This window comes from Myotis davidii, unplaced genomic scaffold, assembly GCF_000327345.1.
Source record: "Myotis davidii unplaced genomic scaffold, ASM32734v1 scaffold453, whole genome shotgun sequence".
NCBI lineage: Eukaryota > Metazoa > Chordata > Mammalia > Chiroptera > Vespertilionidae > Myotis > Myotis davidii.
The window spans coordinates 1,146,298-1,157,865 of NW_006285234.1; the positions used below are offsets into that span (position 1 = coordinate 1,146,298).

The 11,568-nt window shown below is 47.3% G+C and overlaps 1 protein-coding gene across 1 annotated transcript in view; it reads right to left on the bottom strand.

Moving 5' to 3' along the window:
- Positions 1–5: 5 nt before the first annotated feature.
- Positions 6–11,568, bottom strand: part of ZFP1 (ZFP1 zinc finger protein) — a gene marked incomplete at its 3' end in the record, with an annotated part of 32,321 nt that continues 20,758 nt past the window's right edge. Inside the window, exons 3-4 of the mRNA XM_006755820.2 lie at positions 3,190–3,274; positions 6–1,015 (exon numbers count right to left, since the gene is read on the bottom strand). Of these exons, the coding sequence (XP_006755883.1) occupies positions 6–1,015; positions 3,190–3,274 (1,095 nt within the window). The remainder of the gene's footprint in view (positions 1,016–3,189; positions 3,275–11,568) is intronic.

The following is an 11,568-nucleotide window of genomic DNA, read 5'->3' on the forward strand; positions in this document are numbered from 1 at the left end:
CCTTCCCACAGAGAACACTCATATGGCTTCTCCCCCGTATGGATTCGCAGGTGAAGCCTAAGAGTTGACCGTTGGCTGAATGTTTTGCCACATTCTGTACACTCGTAGGGCTTCTCCCCCGTATGAGTTCTCATATGTATAATGAGTTGTGAGTTCTGGATGAAGGATTTCCCACATTCACTGCACTCATAGCGTTTCTCTCCCGTGTGAATTTTCTGATGTATGATGAGGTTTGATTTCTTGAAAAATGTTTTTGCACATTCATTACACTCATAGGGTCGCTCCCCTGTGTGAATTCTCTGGTGGGTAGTGAGTTCGAACTTCTGGGCAAAGGTCTTGCCACACTCACTGCACTCATAGGGCTTCTTCTCCATGTGTGCTCGCTGGTGTACAATGAGGTTTGACTGATGGGTGAAGGCTTTCCCACATTCAAGACATTCAAAGGGTTTCTCCCCAGTATGAATTCTCTGATGCTTAATGAGGTTTGCCTTATGGGAGAAGGTTTTCTTACAGACATTACACTCGTACGGCTTTTCTCCAGTATGTATTCTCTTATGACTGATGAGGAGTGACTTAAAGGAAAAAGCCTTGTCACAGTAATTACAAATGAAGGGCTGCACCAAATTTCTAATTTTCTGATGTTTAAAAATGGCTTCTTTATGGCTGAAGGCTTTCCCAATTTTGTTATATTCTGCGTATTCCATTTCAGGATGGGTTTTCTCTTGCTTTAGATAGAGAAGTGCTTTTCCAAATCCGTTATACTCATCAGCTTGCTTCCTTATATAGCTGTCACTGTTAAGTAAGTCTGAACTGTATTTCAAAGTTTTTTCATACAAGTCATATTTATAGGGCACTTGTCTTAAAGAAACAAAGTCTGTGCTCAGATTGAATGATTTTTCAAAGAGATCACTTCTTTCCTCAATGGGGGTTTGGTTCTTGCAGATTATGAATGGCCGCGCCTGCTCCTCGGGGTCACTGTGCTCCCGCTGCACCTGGTCGTCAGCCTTCCACACCTCTAGAAAGAGCACAGGAAGGACACTCGGTCAGGCCTCTCGCTGTTATGTTACAGAAGGCCCCCAAATGTCCCATCCTAGAGCTGCCTTTTTAGTTTGGGACCCAGTCTTCCAGAATTAAGTAGTCCCCAGTGCAAATCTGTCCTCCCTCTTAAACTCTGAAAGGACAAGGAGAAAAAAGAGCCTGTGGCAAAAAAAAGAAGTGGGAACCGACAGTGAACACAAGTAGCATTGCCAGATCACACAGCGACCCCACAGAGGGGTAAAGAGAAATAAAAACGCAGCAACAGGAAACACATGTGGGAAGGCTGGCACTGCAGAGATGAAGGGGACCTTGTCCTCAGGGACACTGCACAGCTAGCACAGAGGCAAGCAAGTAGATGAAGGTGGTAAAGGAAAGGACACAGGCAGACCTGAGTTTAGCAACCCACACTCCGACGCTGTGTCACTGTGGCTGGACCAAGACCTCGCCTACATGCGTCCAGGCTCTCTCCCCGCCTTCTCCCTTCCCACGGGCAGCATTATTGTTTTGCAGAAACAATCCTACTGAGGAGCTCCCGTCTCTAAGGCAGCGACGCCCACCCTGAGCTGCATCACACGATGTGCCACAAGAACTTTAAAACATGCAAACTGCCTAGTCAGGGGCACTGACCACTTTTCCCGTAGAGTGTCAACTTTAAAAATGACAACAGCCAACACAACAATAGCTGTCTGGTGTGAATGAACCAAAATTATGCCCCCCTTTTCTTGTCAGTTTGGCAAAAAGTATTTTTGGTGTGCTGCAGAATTTTCTAAATTAATTTATGTGCCATGAGATGAAAAGGTTGAAAATCGCTGCTTTAAAGTAAGACTTTGCAAGTGAATGAAAAGGTTCAGAAACTCATATTTTGTAGGAAATATAAAATTGGTCCAAGGACCCAAGAGCCTTTTGATAGATTCAATACTACTATTGCTTTCATCACATTTTTCTTTCCTTTTCTTTTTTTAAAATATATTTTATTGATTTTTTACAGAGAGGAAGGAAGAGAGATAGAGAGTTAGAAACATCGATGAGAGAGAAACATCAATCAGCTGCCTCCTGCACATCTCCTACTAGGGATGTGCTCGCAACCCAGGTACATGCCCTTGACCGGTATCGAACCCGGGACCTTTCAGTCCGCAGGCCAAGGCTCTATCTACTGAGCCAAACTGGTTTCAGCCGTTTTTCTTTTTTAAAATTTAATGTAATCCTCACCTGAGGATATGTTTTCCATTGATTTTTAGGGAGGGTGGAAGGAAGAGGGAGAGACAGAGCGCAACACTGATGTGAAAGAGACGTATCAATTGGTTGCGTCCTGCATGCCTCCAACCAGGGCCAGGAGCCTGCGACCAGAATCAAACCTGGGACCCTTCAGTCCACAGGCTGACGCTCTATGCACTGAGCCAAACCAGCTAGGGATCATTGCTTTTTTTCTATTGAAGCTGTTGGAGAATGTATTTTCATTATTATATCTTATTTTTCTCTCTCCTTTTAATATGCTTAATTTCTTCCCCAAACTAGTCTTGTCCCTACTTTTATTTGACAGGATCTTAAGGATCAGATTACTCAGCCTCCACCTAGGTCTTGCATAACCTTCACTTTCCTCTGTGCATTACTGGTCATTCCTGGCGCTTGTGCTGCGGCTGCCATCTGTGTCCAGGACAAGGATGTCACTCCTGCACTGAAAAATCTATTTCCCCTGAGGCCACTATGCCAATGGCCCTGAGCTAAAATATACAACACTCAGACATCTGGGGCAGATAGGTCATCTGTTTGCAGCCGTCTCTAAGGGTTTAGGGATTTTTGGGGAAAAAAGTCTTAACAATATTTCAAAGGTACCAACTCATTCATAATCCTTGGGATATTACTTCTAGTGGCTTCTGACTCTCCTTCCCTCCTTCCACAGCTTCGCTAGAGAGTTCTCAACTGCAGTTCTAACTTTGCTAGCCACAGCTCCGGCTGCTCCACCTTGAAAATCACATCTGGTTTGATCGCAGCTCCTAACTGCTTGGATTTTAGAACTTCAGTAGTCACTCTCAGCGTAACATGTGAAGCTTGAGGCCAAACCACTTAGTGATTTAGAAGCTCATACTTTGGTAACTGAGAAAGAACATAAGTGCCCCTAGGTAAACAGTGACGCCTGGAAGCTGTCCTTACCCACTGACAGTAGGTTGCTGTAGTTCTCCAGCATCACATCCATGTACAGGATCCTCTGCGATGGGTCCAGCTGCTCCCACTCCTCCTGGGTGAAGTCCACAGTCACATCCGTGAATGAGACTGACCCCTGAAATGGCATATTGCTATTTATTCTGGAATGGCAAGCGTTTGGTGATACAGAAAGGACATGTGGAAAGTTATTCTTACCACACTGCTGTAAGGGTCATTCGCCAGGGAAATTTACACGACACCAACCCAGCATCTTCACTACCTTTTGTGAGAAAATGTGTTTATAGAGGTTTGAGCACTCAGTCCCCTATCTCTGGCACTGTTTTAGGCACAGGCACCTATGATGATGAAACCCCTAGCATTCTCTAACCATCAGTGCGCAGCAGTGACGGGCACCAGTGCAGGGTGGTGCTCACACAGGCACTGTTCTTATGGTATCAAACTAGACAATATTAAACAGTAGATTAGATTTTCTGTGATACTATCTATAAGAAATACAACTGGTCTTTGTCCACAGTTCCTGGCTCACAGCTCTCCCAGCCCCTAGATCAGTAATGGCAAACCTTTTGAACTCGGCGTGTCAGCATTTTGAAAAACCCTAACTTAACTCTGGTGCCATGTCACATATAGAAATTTTTTGATATTTGCAACCATAGTAAAACAAAGGTGTATATTTTTGATATTTATCTTATATATTTAAATGCCATTTAACAAAGAAAAATCAACCAAAAAAATGAGTTCGCATGTCACCTCTGACACGCGTTGTCATAGGTTCGCCATCACTGTCCTAGATTAACCTAAGAATTGAGACTGATAAAGGTTTGGTGTATTAGTGAGGTGACTTCCGGAAATGGCATAAGGACAAGGGCGGGTCACCATCAGACCTGACCATGTGATTAGAGGGTGGAACTTCCAGCCCACGCTGACCTCTGGTGGAGGAGAGGGTTTGGAGGGTGCCAAACGCCATGGTAAATGAGGTTACCAATCACCATTATGTAATAAAGGCTGCCTAGAAACCCAAAGGACGGGGTTCCCAGAAACACCGAGGCTACAGCACTCAGGAGATGCCAGAGTGGCACCTGGGAGAACAACAGGAAGCTTCGGCAAGTACCATCACTCCTCTCGAACGCCTCCTTGGCACACTCGTCCTTCCTCCCACTACTCACTCTTGGTCCTTCTTTAGCCCTGCTCCCTTGCGCCTGCTCACTCCTCACTACTCTTTAGGGTAGTCTCACTCTCCTCTATCCCTCTGTCTAGCCATCTCTCTGTCCTTAATTTCCCCAATCTGCTCTCTATCACTGTTCTCAACACCTCCCCATACACCACCCTTTCTCTCTCTACAATCCCTCCAACTCCACCAGCTTTTCTCCATCCTCCCAGTCTACTCAGTCCTCCCTGTCAATCTCTCTTTTCACCGACTTTACTCTCTGCAGTCTGTCTCTCTCTCATCTCTCTCTACTCCTCTCTCTCATGCCTCTTTCTAGCCTCTCCTCTCCTCTCTCTAGTCCCTCCTCCTCCTCTCTCTAGTATCTCCTTCCTCTCCCTCTACCCTCTACTCCTCTGTCTTTCTAGTCTCTCCTTCCTCTCTCTCTCTCTCCAGCCTCTCCTTCCTCTCTCTAGGAGTAATGGCAAACGTATGACATTTTTTGGTTGATTTTTCTCTGTTAAATGGCATTTAAATATATAAAATAAATATCAAAAATACAAGTCTTGGTTTTACTATGGTTGAAAATATCAAAAAATTTTTAAATGTGACACGGCACCAGAGGTAACTTAGGGTTTTTCAAAACGCTGACATGCCAAGTTCAAAAGGTTCGCCATCACTGTTCTAGTCTCTCCTCCTCTGTCTCTCTAGTCTTTCATACTATCTCTCTAGTCTCTCCTTTCTCTTTCACTAGTATCTCCTCCTCTGTCTCTAGTCTTTCCTCCTCTCTCTTTAGCCTCTCCTCCTCTGTCTGTAGTCTCTCCTTCCTCTCTCTCTCTAGTCCAGTGATGGCGAAACTTTTGAGCTCGGCGTGTCAGCATTTTGAAAAACCCTGACTTAACTCTGGTGCTGAGTCATATAGAAAAATTTTTTGATATTTGCAACCATAGTAAAACAAAAACATATTTTTGATATTTATTTTATATATTTAAATGCCATTTAACAAAGAAAAATCTACCAAAAAAATGAGTTCGTCTGTCAACTCTGACACACATGTCATAGGTTTGCCATCACTGCTCTAGTCTCTCCTTTCTCTCTCTCTAGCATCTCCTCCACTCTCTCAAGTCTCTCCTTCCTCTGTATCACTCTAGTCTCTCCTCCTGACTCTCTTCTTCTGTCTCTCTAGTCTCTCCTCAAGTCTCTCTAGTCTCTCCTCCTCTGTCTCTCTAGCCTTTCCTCCTCCAGTCTCTCTAGTCTCACCTTCTGTCTCTCAAGCCTTTCCTCCTCTATCTCCCTAGTCTCTCCTCCTGTCTATCTGGTCAATCCTCCTCTCTCTCTCTAGTCTCTCCTCCTCTGTCTTTCTACTTGCTCCTTCTCTATCCCTAGTTTCTCCTTCCTCTCTCTAGTCGCTCCTCCTCTCTCTCTAGCTTCTCCTCCGCCCCTCTCTCTATTCTCGCCTTCCTCTCTCTGTACCTTCTCCTTCCTCTCTCTCTCTAGCCTGACCTCCTCTCTCGACTCTCCTCCCCTCTACTCTCTCCTCCTCTCTCTCTAGTCTCTCCAACTCTGTATCTTCTTCAATCTCTCTAGTCCAGCCATGGGGAAACTACGGCCATTTGAAATGAATAAAACTAAAGAAAAAAAAAAAAAAAAAAAAAAAAAAAAAAAAAAAAAAAAAAAAAAAAGACCATACCCTTAGAAGTAATGATGTTTCCTTTGAATTTATATTAGTTCACACAAACACTCCATCCATGCTTTTGTTCCGGCCCTCCGGTCCAGTTTAAGAACCCATTGTGGCCTTCAAGTCAAAAAGTTTGCCCACCCCTGCTCTAGTCTCTACTCCCCTCTCTCTCTACTCTTTCCTTCCTCTCTCCGTAGCTTCTCCTTCCTCTCTCTCTAGTCTCTCCTTCCTCTCTCTAGTCTTTCCTCCTCCTCTCTCTAGTATCTCCTTCCTAGCTCTCTCTAGTCTCTCCTTCTCTCTAGTTTCTCCTACTCTCTCTAGTCTCTCCTCCTCTCTATCTAGTCTCTCCTCCTCAGTCTCTAATCTTCTATCTCTCTAGTATCTACTCCTCTCTCTCTAGGGTCTCCTCCCCTATCAAGCCTCTCCTCCTCCTCTCTCTAGTATCTCCTTCCTCGCTCTCTCTAGCCTTTGCTACCTCTCTCTAGTCTTTCCTCTTCCACTCTGTAGTCTCTCTTCTTTCTATTCTCTCGTTCTCTCTCTCAAATCTCTCCTCCTCTGTCTCTCTTCTCTCTAGTCACTCCTCCTCTCTCTCTAGACAATCCTACTACTCTCACTAGTCTCTCCTCCTCTGTCTCTCTTCTCCAGTCTCTCTAGCAACTCCTTCCTCTCTCTAGCCTCTCCTTCTCGCTCTCGTCTATCCTCCTCTACATCTCCTCTATCCCTCTCTCTTTAGCCTCTCCACCTTCTCTCTCTCTCTCTCTCTCTCTCTCTCTCTCTCTCTCTCTCTCTCATCTCTTCCGCCTCTTTAGTCTCTACTACTCTCTCTAGTCTCACCTTCCTCTCTCTAGCCTCTTCTCCTTCTCTCTCTAGTCTATCCTCCTCCCCTCTCGTCTCTCATCCTCCGTATCTCCTCCTCTCTAGTCTCTTTTCCTCTATCTCTCTAGTCTCACCTTCCTCTGTCTCTTATTAGCCTCTCCTCCTCTATCTCTAGTCTCTCCTTTTCCTCTCTCTAGCCTCTCCTCCAGTCTCTCTTCTTCTACCTCTCTAGTCCCTACTCCTCTCTCTCTAGCCTCTCCTCCCCTCTCAGGACTCTCCGCCTCCACTTTCTAGTATCTCCTTCCTCGCTATCTCTAGCCTCTCGTACCTCTCTCTAGTCTATCCTCCTCTCTAATTTCTCCTCCTACTCTCTCTAGTCTCTCCTTCATCTCTCTAGTCTCTCCTGCTCTCCCACTCTAGTCTCTCGTACTCTGTATCTCTTCTTCTATCACTCTAGTCTCTACTCCTCTCTCTCTCTAGTCTTTCTTCCTCTCTTGGTAGCTTCTCCTTCCTCTCTCTAGTCCCTCCTTCGTCTCCCTAGTCTCTCCTACACTCTCTCTAGCCCCTCCTCCAACACTCTCACGTTTCTCCTCCTCTCTAGTGTCTCCTCCTCTCTCTCTAATCTCTCCTTCTCCTCTCTCTAGTCTCTCCTCCTCTCCCTCTCTACTCTCTCCTCCTGTTTCTATTCTTTTCTCTAGTCTCTAATCCTCTCTCAGTAGCTTCTCCGTCCTCTCTCTACTCTCTCCTCCTCCTCTCTCTAGTATCTCCTTCCTCGCTCTCTCTAGTCTCTCCTCCTCTGTCTCTCTTCTATCCCTCTAGTCTCTACCCCGCCCCTCTAGTCTCTGCTTCCTCTCTCTAGTCTCTCCTCCTCACCCTCTCTAGTCTCTCTTCCTCTTTCTAGTCCCTCCTTCCTCTCGCTAGTCTCTCATACTCTCTCTCTACCCTCTCCTCCTCCTCCTCTCTCTCTCATCTCTTCTCCTCTCTGGTGTCTCCTCCTCGCTCTTCTTCTCACTAGTCTCTAATCCTCTCTCTCAGTAGCTTCTCCTTCCTCTCTCTACTCTCTCCTCCTCCTGGCTCTAGTATCTCATTCCTCGCTCTCTCTAGCCTCTCCTACCTCTCTCTACTCTCTCCTCCTCTGTCACTCTTCTTTTATCTAGTCTCCAATGCTCTCTCCGTAGATTCTCCTTCCTCTCTCTACTCTCTCCTCCTCCTCTCTAGTATCTTCTGCCTCGCTCTCTCTAGCCTCTCCTACCTCTCTCTAGTCTCTCCTCCTCTCTCTCTAATCTCTACTCCTCCTCTCTCTAGTCTGTCCTCCTCTGTCTCTCTTCTATCTCTCTAGAATCTACTCCTCTCTCTCTCTCTCTCTTGTCTCTCCTCCCCCTCTCTCTAGTCTCTCCTCCTCCCTATCTAGCCACTCCTACCTCTCGCCGTAGCTTCTCCTTCCTCTCACGCTAGTCCCTCATTCCTCTATTTCTAGACTCTCCTTCCTCTCTCTCTCTCTAGTCTCTCCTCCTCTCTAGTGTCTCTCATCTCTTTCTAGTCTACTCCTCTCTCAACTCTCTCTTCCTCCCTCTCTGGAATCACCTTCCTTGCTCTCTCTAGCCTTTCCTTCCTCTATCTAGCCTCTCCTGCTCTTGCTTTCTACTCGCTCCTTCTCTCTCTCTAGTCCATCCTTCCTTCCTCGCTCTAGTCTCTCCTTGATTTCTCTAGTCGCCCCTCCCCTCTCTCTAGCCTCTACTCTTTTCTCTCTAGTCTATCCTCTATCTGGCATCTCTCCTAACTCTCTAGCCTCTCCTTCTCTGTCTCTCCTCCTCTCTAGTCTCTCTTCTTCTATCTCACTAGTCTCACCTTCCTCTCTCTCTCTCTAGCCTCTCCTCCTCTGTCTCTAGTCTCTCCTTTTCTTCTCCCTAGCCTCTCCTCTTGTCCGGCTCTAGTCTCTTCTCCTCTTCTCTCTACTCCTCTCTCTCTCAAGCCTCTCCTCCCCTCTCAACACTCTCCGCCTACTCTCTCCACTATCTCGTTGCTCTCTCATTCTAGCCTCTCCTGCTCTATATCTAGCCTATCCTTTTCCTCTCTCTAGCCTCTCCTACTCTCTCGCTCTAGTCTCCTCTACTCTCTAGTCTTTCCTCCTCTGTCTCTCTTCTTCTACCTCTCTGGTCTCTACTTCTCTCTCTCTCTCTCTCTCTCTCTCTCTCTCTCTCTCTCTCTCTCTCTCTCTCTCCTTTCTTTCCTTTCTCGAGTCTCTCCTACCCTATCAAGACTCTCCTCCTCTTCTCTCTAATATCTCCTTCCTCGCTCTCTCTAGTCTCTCCTCCTCTCTCTAATCTCTCCTGCTCCTCTCTAGCCTTTCCTTTCTCTCTCTAGTCTCTCCACCTCTCCCTCTCTAGTCTCTCTTCCACTCTCCATAGCTTCTCCTTGCTCTCACTAGTCCCTCCTTTCTCTCTCTAGTCTTTCCTCCTCCTCTCTCTAGTCTCTCCTTTCTACTCTCTCCTTCTCGAAAGACTCTCCTTCTCTGTCTTTCTCTCTAGTCTCTCCTCCTCTGTCTCTCTTCTTCTGTCTCTCTAGTCTCTCCTACTCTCTCTAGCTTCTCCTTCATCTCTCAAGCCTCTCCTCATCCTCCTCTCTCTAGTCTATCCTCTCTATCTCTCGTCTCTCCTTCCTCTCTACTGTCTCCTCCTGTCTCTCCTCCTCTCTAGTCGCACTTTTTCTCTCTAGTCTCACCTTCTTCTCTCTCTCTCTAGTATCTCCTCCTCCTCTCTCTAGCCTTTCCTCCTCTCTCTCTAGCTTCTCCTCCATCTCTCAAGCCTCTCCTCCTCCTCCTCTCTCTCGCCTTTCCTCCTCTCTCTCTAGTCTCTCCTCTCTCTCTCATCTCTCCTCCTCCTCTCTCTAGCCTCTCCTTCCTCTCTCTCTCTCTAGTATCTCCTCCTCTCTCTTTAATCTCTCCTCCTCTCTGTAGTCTCACCTTCCTCTCTCTCTCTCTCTCTCTCTAGTCTCTCCTCTCTCTCTAATCTCTCCTCCTCCTCCCCCTCTCTCTAGCCTCTCCTTCCTCTCTCTCTAGTCTCTCCTTTCTCTATCTCTAGCCTCTCCTTCCTCGCTCGCTCCAGCCTCTCCTTCCTCGCTTCTCAAGCCTCTTTCCTCTCTCTAGTATTTCCTTCTCCTCTCTCTAGTCTCTCCTCCTCTCTCTCTAATCTCTCCGCCTCCTCCCCCTCTCTCTAGCCTCTCCTTCCTCGCTCGCTCCAGCCTCTCCTTCCTCGCTTCTCAAGCCTCTTTCCTCTCTCTAGTATTTCCTTCTCCTCTCTCTAGTCTCTCCTCCTCTCTCTCTAATCTCTCCGCCTCCTCCCCCTCTCTCTAGCCTCTCCTTCCTCGCTCGCTCCAGCCTCTCCTTCCTCGCTTCTCAAGCCTCTTTCCTCTCTCTAGTATTTCCTTCTCCTCTCTCTAGTCTCTCCTCCTCTCTCTCTAATCTCTCCGCCTCCTCCCCCTCTCTCTAGCCTCTCCTTCCTCGCTCGCTCCAGCCTCTCCTTCCTCGCTTCTCAAGCCTCTTTCCTCTCTCTAGTATTTCCTTCTCCTCTCTCTAGTCTCTCCTCCTCTCTCTCTAATCTCTCCGCCTCCTCCCCCTCTCTCTAGCCTCTCCTTCCTCGCTCTCTCTAGCCTCTCCTTCCTCGCTCTCTCTAGTCTCTCCTCCTCCTCTCTCTAGCCTTTCCTCCTCTCTCTCTAGGCTCTACTCCTCTCTAGTCTCTCACCTCTGTCTCTCTTCTTCTCTCTCTATTCTCTACTCCTCTCACTCTCTAGTCTCTCCCTCTCTCTAGTCTCTCCTCCTGTCTTTCTACGCTTTCCTTCTCTCTCTCTAGTCTCTCCTCCTCTGTGTAGCCTCTCCTTCCTCTTTCTAGTCTCTCCTCCTCTCTCTCTAATCTCTCCTCCTCCTCTCCCTACTCTCACCTTCCTCTCTCTCTCTAGTATCTCCTCCTCTCTCTCTAATCTCTCCTCCTCCTCTCCGTACTCTCACCTTCCTCTCTCTCTCTAGTATCTCCTCCTCTCTCTCTAATCTCTCCTCCTCCTCTCTCTAGTCTCACCTTCCTCCCTCTCTCTCTCTCTAGTCTCTCCTCTCTCTCTAATCTCTCCTCCTCCTCTCTCTAGTCTCTCCTTTCTACTCTCTCCTTCTCTCAAGTCTCTCCTCCTCTGTCTCTCTAGTCTCTCCTCCTCTCTCTCTAATCTCTCCTCCTCCTCTCTCTAGTCTCACCTTCCTCCCTCTCTCTCTCTCTAGTCTCTCCTCCTCTATCTTTCTACTCTTTCCTTCTCTCTCTCTCGCTAGTCTCTCCTCCTGTCTCTCTAGTCTCTCCTACTCTCTCTAGCTTCTCCTTCGTCTCTCAAGCCTCTCCTCCTCCTCCTCTCTCTAGTCGATCCTCTTCTCTATCTCTCATGTCTCCTTCCTCTCTAGTGTCTCCTCCTCTGTCTCTCCTCCTCTCTAGTCGCACTTTTTCTCTCTAGTCTCACCTTCTTCACTCTCTCTCTAGTCTCTCCTCCTCCTCTCTCTAGCCTTTCCTCCTCTCTCTCTAGGCTCTACTCCTCTGTGTAGCCTCTCCTTCCTCTTTCTAGTCTCTCCTCCTCTCTCTCTAATCTCTCCTCCTCCTCTCCCTACTCTCACGTTCCTCTCTCTCTAGTATCTCCTCCTCCTCTCTCTAATCTCTCCTGCTCTCTGTAGTCTCTCCTTCCTCTCTCTCTCTCTCTCTCTAGT